The 24,362-nt window shown below is 37.6% G+C and overlaps 1 protein-coding gene across 1 annotated transcript in view; it reads left to right on the top strand.

Annotated features, from left to right (window-relative positions):
- The first annotated feature begins 6,256 nt into the window (after positions 1-6,256).
- plekhd1 (pleckstrin homology domain containing, family D (with coiled-coil domains) member 1) overlaps positions 6,257-24,362 on the top strand; it is a 46,827-nt gene continuing 28,721 nt past the window's right edge. Inside the window, exons 1-2 of the mRNA XM_069192963.1 lie at positions 6,257-6,313; positions 6,596-6,690. Of these exons, the coding sequence (XP_069049064.1) occupies positions 6,257-6,313; positions 6,596-6,690 (152 nt within the window). The remainder of the gene's footprint in view (positions 6,314-6,595; positions 6,691-24,362) is intronic.

Raw genomic sequence — 24,362 nt, forward strand, 5'->3', positions numbered from 1 at the left:
TAAGTTTCAGTTATTATTATTATTATTATTATTATTATTATTAACAATATCTAAATCTCCTCTTATAATCTCTTTATTAAAATAGTGGCACATTTGAAGGTATCTAAAAAAATCTGAATTCTCCAAATAGTGTTTCTCCTTTAAATACTGAAAACTTTGTAACTGATTCTTATCCATTATATTACAAAATGCAGTTATTCTTTTTTTGGTTTAAACTCTGTATCATAAGCGCACCATCTGAGTATCCTTTTTACCTCACCTTAGTTGAACCTTTATCCATGGATTGAATATTTTTTCAGCAATTTTGTCTAAATTCCTTTTACCTAGTAATGCCTGATTTGGAGGGCTATTTACAGGGGATAATTCAATATCTCATAAAGGGGATTAGGTTCCATTTCAGTATATCTGCTTTAATTTGAGTTATAAGGGATCCATAATTTATTGTTGCAATGATATCTCATTGAACTTTGGTGGTATTTGCTTTTTTTAAATCGGGAGGGTTGTAATTAAAGGTAAGAATTTGTGTTTTTTTAACATTTAACTTCTAGCTTGCCAACAAGCCAAAGCTATCTAAGAGTTTCATTAGATCTAGAAATGAACTAGTGGGATCCTCAAGATATAACAAAACATCATCTGCGTACAGTGCTATCTTGTGTTCATTCCCTTGTATAGAAATACCTTTTATTTTGCTATTTTGTCGTATCCGCTTGGCTAATGGCTCTATACAGTATATAGAACAAAAAGCAATGGAGACAAAGGGCAGCCTTGTCTAGTCCCTCATTCTAAAGTTATACTATCAGATAAATAACCATTTATTTTAATTTGTGCCATTGGTTTTTGTGAAAATATTATCAAAGGTATTCAAACCTTATATGAGACCAAACCTACCTAAGACCCTATAGAGGTATTTCCAACTAACAGTGTTAAAAACTTTCTCAGCATCTAGGCTCATCAAAGAAGCTTATATTTGTATATATTTTATAATCCACATTGATGGAGCCTGCTAACGGCTTTTAGATGCTGAACTGTAACCATCACACCTGCTTGATCACAGAGGCTCTGTAACCATCACGCCTGCTTGATCACAGGGGCTTTCTCCCCCTGTACTTACCCCTAAATGGTGAATGTTTACCCAAATGGTAAATGTTTACACTTAACTTCTAATGACAAAGGAAGGTTTCTATTTCCTTCGGTTACATCAAAGACAGGAGGGGGGGGACGTGTATATATAAGATTTGTAGGACCATATCCACTTTGAGCTACGATAGGTACTATAACTATTATGGTGCTTATTGTAGTTCCTTGTATGCATACAATAAAGGAACAAGTAATAGGTTTATTCCAAGATATACAGTAAATAAGGTTGCTGGAGGTACAAGATGCTGTCTGGGTGATCCGGAATTGTCCTGAGGGGCCTTGAATGAGTGTGGTGGTGGATGTGTACTTGCAGGTGATACAATTATCTCTTGCAGTAAATGCCCAGCCATCTACATTGGAGACACAGGAAGGAGACTCAGAGACCGCTTCAGAGAACATGTCAGGGCTGTGAAGATTAAAGATCTCTCCAAGCCCATTGTTTCTCATTTCACCTCTGATGACCACGACCACTCTAATCCCTCCATCTGTATTCTCAAAAACGGTTTCCAACCTCATACATCAGAAAGACCACCGAACCAAAATTATTCTGCAGTTAGGATCACACATTCTCCCTTCTCTTAACGACAGACTAATGTTCTTTTAAATTTTCTCCATTCATTGGAAGTTTCATTTCACACCTCTCTGCGCCCATTCTGACTTCACACCTCTTGATTGGCCTCTCTTTCTGTCCCCTGCTTCTGTCTCTCACTCCTCCTCCCGCTACTTTACCTTTGCCTACTGCCCTGTCTCTCTCACACCTGAAGAAGGCTCCACGGCCGAAATGTGTGTTCTCTTTCTTCTCTTTTTCAGCATGGAATAAACCTATTACTTGTTCCTTTGCAGCCTACGCATGCTGACGCAGCTACCCACCTGCATACAATAAAACTTGGCTGGACGAACGAACACTTCAGGCTCGAATTTCTTGGTTTCTACAACATTAAGGACTGAGATTGGTCTTAACGATCCACAATCTAATCTATCTTTCCCATCCTTAGGGATAACTGAGATGATAGCCTCCCCATGATGGGGGCATTTCCCCATCAATTAATGCCGAGTTACAAGCTGAAAGAAGATTTGGTATTAATTCTGCTCGGAAGGTTTTATACCATTCCAAATTAAAACCATCAGTACCAGGTGATTTATTTGCTCTGAGGCTAGTAATCACTGAATTCAATTCTTATGGTTTTATCATTGCTTTTAATATATTATTTTGATCTTCCGTAACAGTTGGTAAACTTAGAGATTCCAAAAAAGCCTCCATCTTTTCTTAACTTTCTCTATGGGGTTGTGTATAGTTTTCTGTAATAATTTGTAAAAGTGTTTTGGATTTCTTCCTATATTTCCCTTATTTTATATATTTTATTATCGGTCTGTTGTTTTTTTAATTTTCTTGCCAACAGCTTTAGTGATTTTGATCCTGACTTGTAATATTTTTGTCTAGTAAATATATTTTCTTTTCCAATTTCCTGTGTATATAAGACATCTATTTTGTTTCTAATCTTCTTTATTTCTTGCATGGTTTTTGAATCCTGTTTTTCTTTATGTATTTTCTCCAACTCTTTTAACTTTATATTTAGATTAGATAGTTGTAGTTAATTTACCTTCTTCTTATGACTTACTGCTCAGAGCAATAATTTCCCCCCTTATAACTGCCTTTAATGTGTCCCATATCATCTCTGGTCCCACTTCCCCATTATCATTCTCCTCCAGAAATATTTTTATTTCTTGCTTTATCTGTGCTTTACATTGAGGATCATTCAAAAGACGGAGTTCATCCTCCATGTTGTATTTCCGCGATTATTACTTAATCGTATGGACAATGACACAGGAGCGTAGTCTGAAAAATCAATTCCACTAATATCGCAATGTTAAATCCTATGTCTTTCTCTCTTGTATATAAAAAATAATCAATCCTTAAATATACTGAATGAGGGAGGGAATAGTGAGTATAAACTTGCCCACTTGGATAGAAATCTCTCCTAAGATCTATTATTCCCATTTCCCCAATCAGTCTATTTATATTTTTATGCAATGACTTAGCCCTCTGAGAATATATATTTATAGAATCAAGCCTGGGGTTAAGATGCACATTCCAATCACTTCCAAAAATCAGTATCCCTTGTGTATTAGCCATCAAGTCAAACATTTTTTTATAAAAATTAAAATCACTACCAGGTGGTACATTTACATTAAGTAGCTTGAGTAATTCCCCTTCCATTTTTCCAAATACTAATACATATCTCCCCTCCTTATCTTTAACTTCTATAAGCAACTTAATTTGAACCTTTTGAGATATCAGTATAGCCACACTTCTCCTATGGCCAGATTTACTGTATATGAGGAGAAACAGATTTTTTGAGAAACCCATCCTCCTTAATTTCTCATGCTCCAATACACTCAGATGTGTTTCTCGTAAAAAAACAAAACAATATGAGCCCCTTCTGTCTTCGTTTTAGACAAAATCTTACTTCTCTTAATAGGGTTAAATGTACATGGTGGAACTTTCAAACTCTTTCCGATAAGACATGTTTCCTATTGTTAAACATCCTCTTCCCATCAATTTTCTCTAATAATGCATCACAAATAAAAAGCACAATAAACAAAAAAATTAAACAAACAATCTTAAACAAAACTGTATCTATCTCTGTCTCATTCACAGTACTTTCTTCCAACTGTTGGATTCTTTTCAAACGAACCCTGTATGGGCTTCTCTTTTTTTTAAAAAAAAGGGAAGTCCCCCATCTCCTCTGGAGGAGGGCCCTTAAGCAGGCAGCGCGATAGCAAATCCAAACTTTTATTTATCAAAAGAAAAAAGAGGGTAACCAGGAAAAATAAAGAAACAAGTCACTCTAGTCATAGTCACCAGGTATCTATCCCAACATTTACAAATTCTCTTAAACATCGCAGGAAACTTATTCAAAAAACAAATAAAAAAAAACAATTAAACAATTAAATCCTGAATGACTTTTAACAACTCACTGTATCCATTTTCTTCAATCTTGCGAGGGGGCTCTCCGCCTGAAACTCTGTAGTTTCTCCTTATATTACTGTTTCGAGGACTGGTCTTTCACAGGGCCACCCCATCTGCCAGCCTTCTGTCAAGTAAACAGTTGCTTGATTTATTTTCCAATGTAGGCACTGGTTGTATAACTTGAACTTAAGTCTTCTCTCTGCCATGTCCTTTGTGGCTTCTGCTGCTGAATGGTATAGACAGGTGCTGTCTTCATAGAACACCTGTAGCCTTGCTGGAAATGAAGGCTGAAATTTTATTTTTTGCAATTTCAGCACCTTTTTTACCTCAGAATATTCCATACTTTTTTTAGTTCTGCTGGGGGGTAATCACGATCCATGTAAAATCGTTTGTTATTATGGAAACGTTCTTTCTTTTGCCAAGCTTTACGTAACATTTCTTTCATTTTGTAGCTTAAGAACTTGGCGACAATGGAGTGCGGTTTGGTGTCAGGGCCTCTGGGTTTGGGCGCTATCGCTCTATGCACCCTTTCAATTCTCAGTTCCACATCCTTCGGTAAATCAAGTTCCCCCCTTTTCCTTTTCAAGGAAGGCTACCATGCAGCGTCCCTCAGAATCTTTGGTGTTTCTGTAAATCGGAATGTTTCTGTCTCTGTGCGATCTTCCTTCCTGGTCTGTTAATTTTGTTTCCAAAGTATTTTGTCGTTGCAAGAGTTTCTTTATCACAGTTTCTGTTAAGTCCCTTGTTTCCACTTCTTCGATCTGTCCCTCTGCCTTATCCAGGGCTTTATTACAAAATTGTCGGGAGGTGATCCATATTACACTGCCATTCCCGTCCCCATATTTCTTAAATTCAGTTTAATTCTCTATAAATTCCAAATTGTTTTCTTGCCATTTATTAAAGAATATTTTCAACATGTGTTATCATCTTTATCACAAATACTGTCATGTCAACTGGAATAATAGCTGCAACATTTTGGCAAAACAGTTATGTCAATATTTCAAATAGGTTATTCTCAGTCCTTTGGGTTTATATTAATCCCCGATCCCAAATAATGAATTCTAATTTGAAAGACTAAAGAAGGAAAAAAACTTACATCAATTTTACCAAATTCTTGCACATAATTACTTTTCAGACAGGCTACTCAATCACTGTTAATGTACTTCTGGATCTGACACAGCATGCACTTGTCTTGGTGGGTGAAATGTTGGTGTGAAAAAAAGACTGAGGCACTGCATCCTGATACAGAATTTTGTAGAGCCACTGAGCGAAGAGTTATAAGCATTATTTCAACGTGGAAATCAAAATGTAGTTTTCATTCTTGAGTCTGTGAGTACCAAAATGCTGCAGATTTATTACCATGTAGATGACTCAGTGTCAAATTCATGGTTGGAGAAGCAACAATTGATACTGGACATTGCTGCTTTAATTTTTTTTTTTAATATTAGAGAAAGGAGATCATTAATATTTGAACAAATATTCATAAGCACACATTATTAAAATATTACTGGTGCTAATATTTGTAATACTGCTACAACTTCTCACAGTAACATTAGAGGTTCTAATGCCAATAATGTTAGGGCTACAGCTGTTGCTGTGCTTCAGGTATCCCTTTAACAGAACACCTCCATATTAAAATAAGAAACCATTAAAATTGTGTAATTGTCAAATTTACACAAAGTATTAGGAATGGAAATGTTTGTCCTTACCATGTTTAATGTCTGTTTTTGTCATGTTTGTGTAATTGTATGTGGTAGTGTTCTTTCTGTGTTTACAGATAGAACTGCTGTAGTTTCAGCTCATCAGCACATACCACAAGGTATGTGATTGTTATGTGATCACAGCTCCTATCAAAGTTTTTAACTTATCATCTGTATTAACTACAACCATATTACAACAAGATCAAGGCATTTCTAAGTGTCTTGTCAATCAGTCAATCACAGTGGTGCAAAGTTAAGACAAAATCTAATAGTACTGAGGAACAAGTAATAGGTTTATTCCATGCTGAAAAGAGAAGAACGAAAACACAACGTTTCGGCTGTGGAGCCTTCTTCAGGTGTGAGCGGTCTTGGAACAGATCGCTGTGAAGAGACGGAATGCTGGTTTAGTTAGAGAGGGGGGCAAGTGACTCAGGGACGAAGAGAAGGAATGACGAAGAGATCTAGAAAAAGATTTGGAGGAAGGCATAGTGATTTTGCAGCAGATGTACGTTGAAGTTGTTCAGGTATAGTAGGTAGCTGCATCAGCATGCGTAGGCTGCAAAGGAACAAGTAATAGGTTTATAAAGTTTTCTTTCTTCTCTTTTCAGCATGGACTAGACCTATTTCTTGTTTCTTTGCAGCCTATGCATGCTGATGCAGCTACCCACCTGAACTACTTCAACCTATAATAGTACTGAGACTGTTGCTACTCTCACTTCTCCCATAAAAAAGGTTGTTGCCACTTCTGTAATGCTTATTAACCTACTGATTGGTTGTTAAATTTTAGGAACTGGAGAAACTGAATCAGGCATTGGCTGGGGAGAAGAAGCAGTTTGAGGAGGTGGTGCAGGAGCTACGAGCTGAACAGGAGCAAATCAAACAGTAAGACAGTAACCACTCACCTGAGAAAAGCCAGCAGCACACTCCACACATCCCTGACTCACAGCCCGAGAAAAACAGTCAGCAGCACACTTCACAAAACCCTGACACTCTGAGAAACGCAACAAGTTGCATACCTCACACATCCCTTACACACACTCTGAGAAACACAACTCAGACAAAACAGCTTCACACTCCTCACATCACTGAAACTCTTGAGAAATGCAACCAGTAGTACAGTCCACATATTCCTGACACACACACTGAGAAACACAACCAGCAACACCCTTCACATATTCCTGACACACTCTCTTAGGAACACAATCAGTAGTATACTCCACACAGCCCAGACACACAATGAGAAAAAATACAGCTCCACACATCCTGACGCACTGATAAAAACAAACAGTAGCAAATTTCACACATTCCTGACACACTCTGAGAAACACAAAAATCTGCACACTTCACACATCCCTAATAAACATAGAAAAACAACAAGCAGCAAAATTCACACATCCTGACACACACAATTGCAATTGCAATAAAGCACAAGGTGCTTTATTGGGATGACCAATGAGTACAATCAGTGTTGCCAAAGCAAAACAAGTCCAGTTAACATAAAACAAAATTATTATACAGACATTTACAATAAAGACACAATAATAAAATATTTACATATAGACATGGGGCATTATTAGGAGACAGACTCACTGTTCCTCAGGCTGTAACATGAGAACATATACTGGGCTGCTAGTTCAACTGAGTTTCCTCCTCCCTCTCCCAGTAAAATTGGGACTCTGAAAAACACAATCAGCAGCACATTCCACACCTTCATGACAGACACTGGTACACTTTACAAGTTTGTGACACACTCTTAAAAACACAGTCAGCAGCACACTTTTCACATCCCTGGTACACTGACAAAAACAACCAGCAGAACACTCCAAACCCTCACAACAAACTGAGGAACACAATCAGCAGCACACTTCACACATCCCTGACACACAATATAAGAAACACAATCTGAAGTACACTTCTATGGACATTTATTAGCACCATGGAGAAAAATATATCTTGTTTATACGAGATAGTATTCCATTTATATGAGAAAAGAAAAGAAAATTATTGCATTTAAACACAATAGATAGGTTTTTAAAATGTTGCCTACAATGTTACTACTACTTACAGTAACACTATATATTGCATTGTACTATATATGCAAAATATTGTTCTGTGCAAAGTAGCATTGACTTTAACAACAGTAGAATATCATCACACTCCTCTTTTTGAAAAAAACAAAACAAATTAACTATTGCGTTTAAACACAATAATTTTCTCATATAAACCAGATACTTTTCTTGTATAAACACAATACTGACTCGTAGAAATCAGAATTTTTTTTTTCTCCATGGAGCTAATAAGCTTCCATACACTTCTCATATTTGTGGCACACACTCTGAGAAACATAACCATCAAAACACTCCACACTTTCCCAACACACACCCTGACAAACAGAACCACCAGCACACTCCACTCATTACTGACACACTCTGAGACCTTCACTAGCAACAGAGCTCACACATTTGTTACAAACTGAGGAATACAACCAGCTGCAAACTCAACACATAAATGGAACACTGAGAAAAACAAACAGCAGCACACTTCAGACATCCCTCACAACATACTGAAAAACACAACCAGCAACCCACTGCACACATTGCTGATGTACACTCTGAGAAATACATGAGCTGCAAACCACTCAAATCCCTGAAACTCAATCAGCAGCAGACTCCTCACATTCCTGATTCATTTAGAAACACAACCAGCAGTGAACTCCATACATTCCTGACACACTCCATATATCCGTGACAACATCCTGGGAAACACAATGAGTAGCAAACTTCACGTATCCCTGACACATGCTTTGAGAAACACAACCTGCTTCACTCTCCATACATCCCTAACACACTGGGATACACAACCAGCAACACACTTCACACATTCATCAGACACTGTGAAACACAACCAGTTCTGAAGGGTGACATTTAAGAGTACCTTGTTGGACCCTATGTGGCACTGAGACTGTAGGCAGCTACTTTTTGGTATCCAAATCCCAAGGGCAAAAGGCAAAAGTTGTAGTCAAGGTCGAGAGTATCCAAATCCAAAACGTGAAGCCGGAGAAAAAACAAAGTCAGGTAGCCAGAAATTAGGTCGATAGTAAACGCGAAGAGTAAGCCAAAGGTTATTCTCAGTAGTGAATGGGGACTGAGTGTAGTGAGAAGGTATAAATAGGGAAGAGCATGAGGAGGACAATTGATTAATTAGTCCGCGGGTATTGGTGGCGAAGGGTTCACGTAGGAATGTGGTTCGTGACACAAGTAGCATAATCCACACATACCTGACACACACTCTGAGAAACCCAACCAGCTCCACACTGCACACATTGCTGATACATGCTCTGAGAAACAGAACAAATATCTGACACAAACTGAGAATCACAACCAGCTTCAAAATTCAGACATCCCTGACACACAGTGTGAAAAACACAACTACTAACATACTCCACACTTTCCTGACAGACATGGAGAAACACAGCCACCAGCAAAATCCACACATTTGTGCCACATGCTATGAGAAATACAATCAGCAGCACACTTTTCATAATCATGACACGCACTATGAGAACAACAACTATCAAAAAACTCCACACATTCCTGACACACACTCTGAGAAACAGAGCAATCAGCACTATCTGCACACATTACTGATTCATGCACTGAGAAACGCAACCAACAGCTAAAACCACACATACTGTAACTGGCACTCACTGTATAAATACAACCAGTTGCACACTCCACTGACACACGTTGTTGCTTACTCTTCATATTCCTGATACACTGAAAAACACAAATGGCACACTCTGAGAAACAAAACCAGCAGCACACTTGACACAATCTACTCAACTGAGACACATAATCAACAGCACACTCCACACATTCCTCTCACACACTTTGAGAAAGACAGGAAAGACCTGAAGCACACTGCACTCTTTCCTGACAGACAGGGTGCGAAATACAAACAGCAGCAGACTCCACACATCCCTAACAGAAACTCTAAAAATCACAACCAGCAGTACACTCAACACATCCCTGACACACCGAAAAACACAACTAGCATCACATTTCACACATCCAGAGCATACTGAGAAACAGACACAGCACAATCTTCACATCTGTTACATACACTCTGAGAAACACAAACAGCAGCTCACTCCACACATCTCTGACACACTGAGAAGCACAATTAGCTGCACACTCCACACATCTTGAACACTGAGAAACACAACCACTATTACACTCCACACTTCTCTGGTATAAAGTACCCAGTGAAATATGAGCTGTTGTAACAGACTTTTCCTTTTCTTCTGCTGGTGCACCTTCTTAATGACACGGCAGTGAATTGTCCCCTGATTTAACTATGCTTACTTACTCATTCATAATACTATGCCTTGGTCTTTGTCATACTTTATCACATTTGTCTGTGCTTCACCATGTTTTTACGATAATGTTGCTCTTTCCTGCTTTTTTCTACATTATCATTAAATGCAGTAAACCATTTTAAGAAACTAGGTAAGGTTACCTAATACTGGTTCAGTCAATCTTAAAGTGTACATGTTATAGCGGTTGTGACGAATTAGGCAAATAGATATATCTACATTATGTTGATTGTTTTGCCTTCCTTGTGGACTTCCAAAGACATGTAAAGGGAATTTGTTTCAACATGTTGTATATTCTCATTTTGAGGAATACATGAAAAAATGTTATTCATTAGTTAACCCTTGCAATCAAAGACAACTGTCTTCCATTTAATCTTTTTACTTCCTTTAAGCTGGAAGAAGAAAATGTATTTTTTTATTTAAAGTAGGAATATTGGTAGTAAACCATCAATTAAAAATAAATATATATTTATATATACTTTATATAAATATATATATATATTGTAAATAAGTATATATTTTTAAGGACATATACTGATGTCCTTAAAAATTTGATTCTAAGCAAATCATCTATGTCTTGCATGAGGAGAATGGTGTCCTCTGGCCTGCAAGGCTCTTTCCAAGGCAGTCTGACACGTTTGAATTAGTTTACCATCTCTCTTGCTATTGCATTGCCGGCAGTTCTACGAAGGGATGAAGCCTCTGGATAGCATGAGGCATGATCTACAACAACTAATATATATTCATGCCCCCTTGATGTTTTAGGGAGTGGTCTTAGGAGGTTTACAGTGATGTGGGCAAAGAACTCCTCTATTACAAGTAGTAGAGGAACATGTAGTCAGGGTTTTGGGGCACTAAGCTGACAGTTGGGACAGCTGAGGCAGTAACACCTGATGTTAGCATACATCCTGGCCAGAAGAATCTTTTTAATACTTGCTCATATGTTTTGTCTACCCCCAGGTGTCCCCCTAATAAGTATGAGTGGGCAAATTGTAATATTGTCTGTGTTTTTAGGAAAATAGGAGTCTCTCCTGGTTCGTCTGTCTAGCTGATACAACAATAAATGAGTTGGATAGTTTGTGACATCCCTCGATGGGAATTCTGTTGACTTCAACCACTTAAGCCCACAAGGATGGAATAAGGCTGGGTCCACCATTTGGGCCAAAAGGAAATGTCTTGTCAAGATCCAAATTTCGCAAGTGTCGAGAGGTTTGGTGCGAGAAATGGAAACTACAATTGTTTAGGGGGCGGTATACTGATGTCCTTAAAAAGCTAATTCTAAGCAAATCATCTATGTCCTTCATGTCCTGTATGAGGAGAATGGTGTCCTCTGGCCTATAAGGCTCTTCAGAGTGTCTAGACCGATGGGTAGGGTAAAAAACTTAAGGGTTAGTGTCTGTATCATTACTCCCTTTCCTCCACATTTACCAACTGTACAAACTACCCTTTTAGCTTTTTCTGACTGCAGAGTGTGGCGGGACGGTCTTGTTTGTCCTCAGGGAATCCTGCCAACTCTGCTTTCCTCAAGGGGACACCTGTGAGCATCTGATTTACTGTAGCTGCTTATATTAAGAGGAACAGTTGCTGCCATTTATGTTATTATTACATGTCCATGTTGCTGTAAAAATGTCAAAATGAGTATGGAACTGCATTTCTTCTTTTCATGGGTCCTCCAGTGGTACTTAATGAATTTTGGGATAAGAAAGTCTCTGCTATGTCACACAGTAGATGAAGCTAACCTCATTTGATAAATACCAAACATAACATAAGCAACATAAATTATGCTTATTCGACCTTAAAATAGTTTCATTCAATGTTAATGGAGTACTTAACCCTATTAAGAAAAGTAAGATTTTATCTAAAACGAAGGGGCTCCTATTCTTTTTGTTTTACAAGAAACACACCTGAGTACATTGGAACACGAGAAATTAAAGAGGATGGGTTTATCAAAAATGTATTTATCCTCATATAAATCTGGTCATAGGAGGGAATGGTTATACTGAAACTGTATCTCAAAAGGCATGAAATATGTAATGAAAAATGGAAGGTATGTTACTATAGTGTTTCATGACCCTTAAATATATGCCCCCTCTGTAGAGATATTGTTTTTTATAAATAAATGTTTGACTTGTAGAGGTTTGATGGGTTTACTGAGACAATTATTAATTGTAGCAGTAATCACAAGGTTGTTCGTTGGGGCTTTTAGAAAATCAATCGTCAGAACAACTAACAACGCACACACACGGGTTCAATACACGAGATACGTTTATTAATATAAACTGTGCACCAAACATATACTAGTCTGCCTGGATACGAGCGGCAGACCTTACTGTGAGGGTTATCAATATACAAGGTATATAATCTCGAAGAGATGCAAACACAAAGAGATACACAACAGAGAATATATGTCAATATATATCGTTCGGTTACCAAATCGCTAATCAGTGTTATTACCCACTGTTACTCTAAACTCGGAAGTAAATACATTACTCATGAATTAAATTGATAACAACTTGTGTTGAGGTACAATTGAATTCTCGAGACGCAATGTAGAACATGGGGTTTACTTATCCACTGTGTATGGATTTGGAATTTCCCGGCACGAACACCAAACCAGCTGACAGGCTCTGTTGCAGCCTCTGTTCCAGCGGTTGTCCAATGGGCGTTGTCCCGGCGTCCTATGGCTACCGGCCAACCAGTCGAGGTGCAGCTCGGAGTAGGATGGGCGGAGGAATCTGACTGCGGCGCGCAGGGCAGTCGTTGCTCCGAGGGGATCTACCAGCAGTCTAGCTGGCTAGTAGAAAGTCTCTATGCACAGAGTGTGACCGCGAGTCCTCACAAGTCACTCTTTTGCCTGGGAAGAAGCTGGTTCGTTCCCGGTCCAGCGCTGCTTCTGAATAAGCTATTCAGGTTGTCGACGAGGGTCCAACTGTAGGCTGCCGTTGATCAAGCGGAGCATTCACATTGGTAGAATTCTGAGTACGTACGGGATCCTCGGCCTCGCGCTTAGAACAAAGTCCAAGTCCTTTTGCAGACAACAGCAGTTGTCATGTGATTGTTTCTGAGGATGCGAGAAAATGGCCAAGGAGAGCCCCGATCTGAACTTGCGCTCCCTTTTTGACCAAGACCCAGATGTGTGCTGATTGGTTGAGAGTTTGGCGGGCATTGGAGACCCACGTGGTATTACCACGCCCTGCCAGTCCCTGATTGGGTGGTCAAGATGAGATATAAGTCACTTACTCTTGACACTTAGGAATGCAGTCCAGATGTCCATTCGGCACTCCCTAGACTGATAGGCGCCAATGGATGACCATTGATCATGATATCCAGGCTTAGCTAAGTGCATCCCCATCTGGGAGCTTGTTCCTTATCAAAAGAAAACATCTTAAATCAGCCTGCATGAATACTTTCTCTGTGGCTGCACCACAGAGATGGAGGGTGAGATGGGGCCTCCTTTAGGAAAGCATACTAACGCTTAATTCTGTCTTATTAACAAGCATTGCCGCTACAGAGTTGACTTCCAGTAATGCAGTAATAGAGATGGCAGAATAACTTTAACAAAATTCAACTGTTTTTTAAAACATAACCAATTTCACAATCCACATATGAGTGCGGCAAAGTCCAAGAAAGGTCTACCGAAACAAAAGCTCTCCTTGAAAGAGGGCATTGATTTACAGATTCAGAGAGTCCCTTATCCCAAAAACTCAGGGCGTTGCAACGCCGATGTCCACTGTGGTTTTCAACATTTTCAACAATACAACAATTTTCAACAATATAGAACAAAAAAAAAACATCCTGAAGATGGCACAGTCTAAAGAAATTACCTACAAGAACAAGGTGGTTTCCTCTGCACACGACTACCCAACAGAGGTAATCGCAAAGCTCAAGGAGTTCAAGATTCTTAAAGCTAATAAAATCCGCTTCCAGACACCATATCTGGCCAAGATGCGAATCCACTGGACGGGAACACAGATTTATAATAATGCCAACGAGACAGCAGAGGACCTGAAGAAAAGAGGATGTAACGTGAAAGCAGTTCAGGGTGCGAATGTCCCATTTTGGGAAGAGTAACTCACTGAAGCCCCGCCTGGCAGGTGATTGGAGGAGGTAAAAATGAATGGGTGAGGGCAAAGGTCAGAGAATTTCAACAACAGCGAAAATAAAGAAGTACTTTTAAATTGTGGATACATGAGCTTTTTATGATAAAAAATAAATAACTCTTTTGGTGATGTTAAAGGACCTAATGTTAGTGTAAAACAAATTACTTAAATGTTAAATATTTAAGTTAAATAATCAAATGATAAAATAATGTACACCCTCTTTTTAAGTCATAATGTGAAAATACACATGTATAAGACGTTTAATATGATTACAAACAGTGTTCATGTTCAGTTAAAATATGATATATAAAAACCTATTTTAAGACAGTGAATTTGCAAACTGACTGGGAAGGTGGTGTTTGATTTTTCAATCTAGACGGAGCGGGGGAGCTAAATCACCTGCTCTTGTTAATGAGAGGCACCGGGTTAAAGTTAGCTCAAAGTTCGATATTCATTTTGGAACGTCAATAGTGTTTTCACAAAACCTTCTGGAGTTATGAAAACACTTGCATTGTACATGAAGTGATTTGTGAATGTTTTCACAGCCTTCACTTTGTCGTTTTTACACCCTTTTTTTTTTGCCCACACAAGAATATTCTGATATCAGTACGTTTTCAAGGGAAACACAAAAAACCTTCAAACCAAATGCATTTTAAAGACTGCGAATTGTGAAACTTTTCACGACCTGCAATTATGCACCAACTGGAATGCTGCGGGACCTCTAAGTTCACAATGCGAGAAATACTGCTCGATAGTTGTTCATGCACCTGCAGTAGAATAGCACAAAGACAAACTCAGAGTACTCTCCAATTATCCAGCCTGTAAGCATTGTGATATAACTTTTCTTTTATTTCTGAAACTCTTTCTTCATGACCTGTTTTCATTCACGTAAGGTACATATGCAATGCTGATAGCAGGAACCATCCTCTCCTGTACTCAACTCAACCCATGATGTTGAAACCAATGTTTTACACAGAAGACTGACCTTTCACGGCCTTGCTTTGATTTGTGAAATATGGCATTATTTGATGGGCAATACACCCAAATATGGGTGTGCCCTTCACGAGTCTTCCTAGTTTTACACACTAAAAAAAGCCCTCTGGCTTTTCATGGTCGTGCTATGATTTGTGAAACTTTTCTTTAGTGTTTTATGATTTTTTCAATATGGCAGCGTTTGACAGGCAATACACAGGGATAGGGGGGTTCTCTTCATGAGTCAATAGCTTTTGCACCACAACACTCATCATGTTGTAACAAAGAGTTTTACACACTAGGCAGACCTTCTGACCTTTCACAGCAATGATTTGATTTGTGAAACTTTTGTTTCCTTTTTATGAGTTTTTGAATATGGCACCATTTGACAGGCAATACACAGGGATAGGGGGGTGTCCTTCAGTATCAATAGCTTTTGCACCACAACAATCATAATGCTATAACCATGTGTTTTACACACTAGGCAGACCCCATGACCTTTCAAGCCTTTCTTTGATTTCTGAAACTTTTAAACTCAATATTCCATTGATTTCATTTGTATCTTTTCATTTTTTCATAATAGAAATTCGTAATAAAAATTCTGTTGAGGATCAACTTTAAACATAGAGAGTCTCAGGGAAAGTGTATGTATTGGCATGATGTGTGGTGTGTATAATTGAGAAAAACAAAAAGCTCCAAAGTAGAAAAATAAATCTCTGGGAGTTCAAGCCTGAAGGTTGACCTCCACAGGTCCTAGCTGTGTATGACAAGCAGTTGTTAGAAACAGTTCACATACATAACCATGTATGGTGAGACAGAGTGAATTCTATTTAAGATAACATGTGAGATTAGATGTGTATTTTGGGTATGTCCTATCCACTGGGTTGAGCTGTACAGGATCTTGTTTTGGTAGGGTTTCATATCCACTGGGGCCTGCACTTTAGAAATCCAGGTGCAGCCCTTGTCATGGGGAATGGAGCTCAATGCCAACTAAATGATGACAAGGAGAGGCAGGATAGGGTTGTAGAAAAAAAATGATTAGACACAGCAAATATAACTGCAATGTGGTAATATGCCTCCACACCTGATAATCCTAGGTTTCGGCAGCTGTTAGAGGTTTTGGGTAGTCAGCATAAGAAAGACTAAAGAAATGTGTCTTCAGCTTTAATAAAGATGTTGATTGAGATGGGGCATGCTTAACAAGGTTAGTCATTCCACAGTTTAAAGACTATCTTAGATTAGCTTTGTATGTGAGTAAAAAAGCCTTGAGATAAATATGGTATCGTATGGGAAGCCAGTGAATTGAAGACAGGACTTGGATGATGTAATTGTATTCCTGTGTTCTGGTAGATAGGGTGCTATTCAGGAAACATAATATTGTAGCGCTTTTGGGTTCACATGGGTATGTGCTCTCACCGCTGCTGCCTCTGGCAATAAGTGGCTTCCTGTACTTTCTGGTTTTCCAGTTTTCATTTCAGTTTCACATTAGTTCTGAAAGTTAACACCTATCGAATACACACATTTTTTTGGCGTATTGAAGCTGGTGCTTATTTTTTCTTTCTGAGGGGAGTTATCCTGAGAAAAGGTGTATAGTACTTTTCCTTCCTGTCTTCTTGGTTTTCAAACATAGCTATTATGCTGAGCTCTGTGGTATGTGGCACCTGTTTACTCATCAATAGTGCCTGGAATATAAATCCATTAGAAAAGTTACAAACAACAGGAGGCCATTCAGCCAATCTAGCTAATGTAAAAGTTAATAATGAATTAATCTGAGTACCTCAGCCTTTTTAAAGAAGCCCCAGTATAATTTATCCAAAACACAGCTGGACAGTTATTGAAGCTGACCCACAGGCCCACAACCTTTTGGCTAAAGAACTGCCCCTTGCTCTCTGTTTTAAACCTAGTTTACTTAGATGTTTAAACTGTATAGAGTATTATGAAGAGGAATGCATGAAGATACGCTCACTTTTTAAAAAGCTATAGCTTCTGAAATCTTTAAAAAAACGTATGCTCCTACACAAATCCTCCTGTTGAGAGGTCTGCATAAAGGACCCAAAGAATCTAAACACAGCTCCACAGATTTTGCCAAATCCAAATATGGCAAAATATGGATATTTTTTGAAGGAAGAAATTATATAATCTCTGTGTTACAACTGAAGCACATTTTGGATTACATTCACCATGCTATTTTGTTTTGATTAATCCAAACATTTCAGACTCCAACATACCAAATAACATGGTCTTTAACATCATCCCTGAAGACATGGTCTTCCCCCCTTTGTTTTAGTATTACTGGAAAGAACATTGAATTTTTATTTTTGATGCATACATATCTTATCATCAAATTTGACACATCTTATTTCAATCTTTGTGATGGTTGTGCCCGGATGTAATACGGAATACATAAATTCAAAAAAAGATTCTGATTATTGATAAACTCTTATGTGTTTCTTTTTTGGATTGCTGTTTGTTATATTTTCCTTAATTTATAGAACCAATACTGCCTGAAGATAAACTTACAATCCTAACTTCCACACATAAATATGTAAATATGTTACACTTCCTATACTGAAGGAACTATATCATCCTATGTTTTTCCAAATCTATCATTACATTTCCTGCTTGCTAAACCTACCATAGTGATAGTGTGCATACCATATCCTCACCAGACTAGGCTTTGCAAAATGTACATATCAATGTATCTTCATTTCTTTACCCTTTCAAATTCTTTTGTTGAGATACACAATTTATTAAACCAGTTTTCATAACTGACACAATGAATCCGGAAATACAGGCAAACTAAAAGAAGTGGAGCTATTTCACATTAATGGGTATTTCGGAGGTAGACTTCTTAAAAATTGTAATATTAATTATACCTTCTTTTTGGAATAATGTTTCTCTCTTATCACTTTGAAAATTTAGTGAATATCGCTGGGTAGCGTGATCACTTTGGCTTTGCCTGTTAATGAGCACAGCATCTTGCTTGGGTGAGACTTTGCCTTCTTATTTGTGCTGCCATTCTACATATTTTGGGTTTATTGCTTTCCCCTGCTGTACTTGCAAGTACTTATTGTCTTGGTGTTCATATCATAACAGTATTTATGTTGTCATCTCTTTTGACCTTATCTCTCATTTTTCTGGGGATTGGAATTTGCAGTGGTACACTGTAGAATTTGTTTTTTGTTAGCTTGCCTACATCTGATACCCTCTTTGCCCACTGTACCTGTGAATGTTCTAGACTTTTTTTAAAGTGGTGCTCAAGGGTGCCATCAAAACCTTGTCAGGGAGTGCATTCTGAAGTACAAGTTTCTTTATACCTGGCTATGGGAGAATTTCTCATTTTCATAATCAACTCTGCTGTTCTCAGTGTCCTCCTGTGCTGAAGGATTGAATGACTGACATTTTCAAACCAGGTCTCAATATGTGGCTCTTGTTTGTGCATCCGTTGCCTTTGATATGTCTTCTTTGCGGTCTGAAGCATATCTTTCCAAGTCACCTAATAAAGAGATAATAATGCCATGTAGTTTTCCAACAAGAAATTAATTACATTATCAAAGAAATAGGTGTTCACATTGTAACTTGTTTCACAGTCTTGACCTGAACTCAGAAACTCAGCAGCAAAAGGAGAGCGGCCAAGTATGGTTTTCCTTGTTGTGTGCACTTCCTTGTCTGTGACTTCAGCCTCCATTTCAGTAAGCTCTGGTATCTGTGTTTGAGAAATGAAAGCATTAAAGAGGCCTTACCTTTGACTTCCTGATTGAGAAAACAATGCGCATGTGATTTCCCCTCTGGGAAATCTGACACACGGTATAAGATTTGGACTACAAAAGGGATTACGGCAATATGTACTATGATAAAACAAGACCATCTGAAAAACTTTGAAGAATCAATGGAATATATTAAACACAACAATTTCTATGGATCAGTGGAATTTTATGTGTAGATTTCAACAGGGCTCTACAAGTTCACAGACCTGGAGAGAGTTTTGTTGGATGAATTTGACCCGGTTTTTTATAAGCCCTAAAATTCAAGCCAAACAAAAAGGCAGTACAGTAGTTCACAATGTTGGAGATTATGTGGAGAGCAAGATGTAACTCATTCACACATATTTTGGTCATGCCCAATAATACATCAATACTGAAAAATCTATACATATAACTCTTCAATAATTTAGTAAATCTGAATACACCATTTGAATTCCCTGTTATATACGTGGGCAATTTCGACATTGATGATATTGAAGTATAGGATAGATATATATTAAGTATTCTTCCAGCAGCTCATAAAAAAGAAATTACATGAAAATGGCTTTTAAAAGAACCTCCAACACATGAACAATGGGTTAATGTTGTGAATGAGATCTATATAATGGAAAAAATACCCTTTTCTCTCAAATTGCAGGCAGAGGTTTAGCAAATACTGGGAAACTTTGATTCAATTTATTTCCCTACAGGGACCTGATTCTAGTTTATGAGAAAATATAAAGTGGTATCTATGTGTAGGCTTTTTGGTTGTTTGTTGAGTTTCTTATCAGACAATTGTATTTTTTGTATGGCCCTCCATACCTGCTGGCAAAGTGTAAATAGTGTAAATAGTTCATTTTATATATACAATGTGGCAGAAATGTAAGATGAAGGCAAATGTTAATTCTGCTGTTTTGGTTATGTTGATTATAAACCCTTTCACCTCTAAATAAAAAGAAAAAAAGAATGGCCAACAGAATTATTTAAAATTTAGCCTAGACATAATATCTGTGTTCGTATACTAATGTCTAAAATGTTTTAAGACACCAAAATCCAGTTTAAAAATGAATACGGTGCAGAAGGAAGTAACATCTATGGATTTTAAATGTTCAGAATATCACAGGTACTTATTAGTAAATTACCTCTATATCTTAACAGCCTTCAATGGGCTGCCACACACTTCATTATCATGAAATTAAAGTAAATATTGTTAAAAAGATTATATTAGCTATTTCTTAGAAATATTTTGTCACTTTATTAGTTGCTTATCTGATGAAGACATCTTTCAGTTTTCATTTGTGGGAATTGATTTTTTATATTATACAGTAAATATCAATTAACCAGCTTCTTTCATAAATTAATTGGTTTCAGTCTTGTATGTGCAAGTTTTTTTGTTTGTTTTCATTGTAATAATATTGTCTTGAATGTGGTGATTTTTGTTTCTGTAGTAAAAATGTACACATACAAGAATTTGCGGTATGGTATCCACAAGCACCTGCACATGAGAATGTCTCAGAAACCTTTGTAACTTGTGCACAGAAAGATGGAAAAACACAATAAAAATTAAGTCGCAAAAAAAGCTAAATTAAAAGGTCTAGGAGGCAAACATAAGGGTAATAATGATCCAATAGATTTGGAACAGATTAAAATCACTAGGAAAGAAATAGGTGCGTTATTTGAGAAAGAACTGGAGAAGATGTGCAAATTTATATGGCAAACATACTATGAAGCAGGCCCAAAGGCTACAAAAATGTTGACAAGAAGGTAGCGTAAACAGCAAACCTCAAACACAATCTATAAAATAAAAGATTCCCAGACTAGAAGGAAATCAAATAATCTAGAAGATATAAAAAAGGCTTTTGAATCCTATTATAGAACCTTTTATACTCAAACACCACAGGAAAATAAAAATTGTAAAACCCTTTTTGGACTCATTGGATCTACCATCAATTGGAACAGAACAAAACGCTGTCTTGACAAAAGAAATTAAACAAGATGAGTTAGATATGGCAATAAGTAATATAAAAAATAATAAATCACCATGTAGTGATGGAATTCCATCAGAGTGGTACAAGACATTGAGTATAAAGTATAGAATTAATAGACACAAACTGGATTTATCAGTGGACGACAAACTCAGGATAATTTTAGATGTACACTTCACCATATTAAAAAAAGAACAAATTGGAACAATTCTAGTGAGTTTAGATGCAGGAAAAGCTTTTGACTGTGTGAATTGTAAATACTTGCAGTACCTATAGAAAGTCTACACCCTCTTAGGCTTTTCACATTTTATTGTGTTACAGCAATGGAACCATAATGTATTTAACTCACAATTATTGCTACTCATCAACACAAAGTAGTCTATATTGTCAAAGTGAAAAATAATACAGAGATTTTACTAAATTAATTTAAAAAAATAAATCAAAATAATTTAATGCATAAGTATTTGCCCACAGAGTTAATACTTGGTAAGACCACCTTTGGCAGCAATTAGAGCTGTGAGTCTCTTTGGGTAAGTCTCTATCAGTGTTGCACAACTTGACACTGGAATTTTTGCCCATTCCTCTTAGCAAAATTGCTCAAGCTCCATCAGGTTGGATGGGGACCATTTGTGAACAGAAATTTGTAAATCATTCCACACATGCTCAATTGCAGTTGTTCTCATACTTTTTGGACCAAGTACCACCCCTGATCAAACCAAAGCATCCAAGTACCACCTACAAGTCATCTTCTCATAGGAGCCACAGAAAATCTCAATGACCAACATTGGCGTGTGCATACACATATAATAATTATTATAATAATAATCTTTTTGATTATAGCACCTTTAAAGGTGGGTTCTCAAAGCACTTTACAGAATGACAACAAGAACAACAATAATTAAAAATAAACAATAAAAAAAGCACCATTTCAGTGAGAGGGGTGAGCCTGTTTAGTCGAGCAAAGCAGATGTGAATTCATTGGTCAAGCCTTGATACAATTCACAACAAAGTCTAACAGATTTTAAACTATCAGGCATTTCTTGATGGCCAAGGCCTTGCGGTGGATGCTGCAGTGCGTCCACTTAATATCTGATGCAACCACACCGCTGCGCCAGCTTGTCATCGCTCTAGCACTATCTGTACAAACTCTGATGCATTTTATCCAGTCGATGCCATTTTCTTTAATACATTCAGTCAGAAGCTGAAATATGTGCTCTCCTGTAGTTCTTGTTGGTAGCAGCTTACAGAACAGAACAGCATTTACTGTTTGTTTCTGCTCATTGCCCTCTTGGAAGATGAATTGTCTTCCACGTCCCAGTGCTCTTGTGGATTGCAGCACGTTTTCCTGCAGGATTTTTCTGTACTTAGCTCCATCCATTTTCCTTCTATCTTTATGTCTTTTCCAGTCCCTACCACAGAGAAGCATCCCCAAAGTATGATGCTACCACTACCATGGTTCACTGTAGGGATGGTCTTCTCAGTGTGATGTGCTGTGTTAGGTGTGCGCCAAACATACAGTTCAATTTTGGTCTCATCAGACCATAGAATCTTTCTGCAAATTGTTGAGTCTCTCACATGTCTTTGGGTAAACTCCAGCCAAGATGTGATTTTTTTTAAACAAAGGCTTTCTTCTTGCCACCCTTCCGTACAAGCCAGATTTATGAAGTGTGTGTGCTATTGTTGTCTCATGTACAGTTTCTCCCATCTCTGTCATGAAGGACTGTAACTCCTTTAGAGTTGCCAAAGGTCTTTTGGTGGCCTCCCTTACTATGGCTCTTCTTGCCCGGACACTTGCCCTGCAGATTCAAAGTTGTTCCATATTTTCTCACCTTTTTAATGATGGACTTCACTGTGCTTTGAGGTATATTCAATGTCTTGGAATTATTCGTATATCCTTGCCCTGAGTGGTATTTTTCAAGAACCTTGTCTCGGATCTGCTTGGAATGTTCCTTGGTCTTCATGGTGTAGTGTTTTCTTCTAAATGCACTAAGTGGGGAAGCTCCCAGACACAGGTTTATTTATTCTGAAATAATGTGAAACACCTCAACTGCAGACAGGTGGACTCATGTAAATATGGAGTAGAGAAGGGAAACACCTGGGAAGTGATAATATAATTTTTGTATTGTTGCAAACTATGCAGTCTAGTGGCTTGAAGTTGGCTTTGCACCCAAATACATAAATGTGCTGCCTGTCCTTGGTCAGTAGGATAAAAGGGCATGTATGAGGTAAGCTGGCTGTGTGCCCAGAACATATGAAAGGAACTAACTTTTGTCTAGTCTGCAACTTAGATATGATTAATAACCATATAGGGATGTATTGCTTTCTTATCATTCGTTCAAAATATGTCGTAGTAACTTGTTTGTTTCGTAGTATAATCCTCTTAGTCCCTTTAGCCAATGTCCGCCTGGAATTTCCACCCCTTAAACATTGTTATATCTATGCAGCAGAACATAGCAGGAGCCTGGTTCAGATCTTAAATTGAAGCTAACCCCCTTGGCTTTGAGTGTGGACAGTCAAATTTCTTATATTTCTTAATGTGTCCACTCAGCAGACAAACATATGAAATAAAAACAGCAGTCAGAAATGTTGATTTGGTCTGGTTTCTAGGCCTGGAAATGTCCTAGGTAAGGGCTCTGAAAGGCTGAAAATACAATGAATGACAGTGCTTTTTACCAATCAGATCGCCTTATTTCTGGCGGTACTGCTTCAAACATTTACTACAAAGTCAATAACATTCAATAGCCTACTATAGTAGAACTATAGTATTCTCATTCCAGAAAATGTTGCGCTTCTTTTTTCCACCAGTATATATTGGCATGTCCAAGAATTAAATCTTATTGTGAAGAAGTGTGGTCTCTGATTCAAGATATACAGATGCAGCCATTCAAAACGAGCGAGGTACGCTGCAGTACAACGCGGTGGGTGTGTCGCATCACAACATGTCATAAGGCGTCATATCGCATTTTACCTCATGCAAAATAGATTATGTTAATAGTATCCAGAATCACCTTGTAAAACCACCAGGTTGAGCTAATAAAGCTTAACCTCTCATGTACAGCATTTGAGCTGTCACCAGAAAACACCAGTTTTTTTAATCCCGATCACTGCTGAGGGACAATCTTTATCCAATTAAGAATTTAAGTTTTATACTATTTAGACTTTTAATTTTAAACTGTGTTTTACAGAATATTAATCATTAAACATTAAAAAGTTGGTTTATTTTACAAAAGCAAGATTGCTCAGTTGGACAAAAGTACACAACCTACCACCTTTATCATAAATATTTTAATTATGCAGAAATATATTTTGCATTAATGTTTGTTACGAAGATATTACTAATAGTACTAATAATGAATGACCTTGGACAAGCTGTAAGCTC

This window comes from Lepisosteus oculatus, chromosome 8, assembly GCF_040954835.1.
Source record: "Lepisosteus oculatus isolate fLepOcu1 chromosome 8, fLepOcu1.hap2, whole genome shotgun sequence".
In the NCBI taxonomy this organism is placed as follows: Eukaryota; Metazoa; Chordata; class Actinopteri; order Semionotiformes; family Lepisosteidae; genus Lepisosteus; species Lepisosteus oculatus.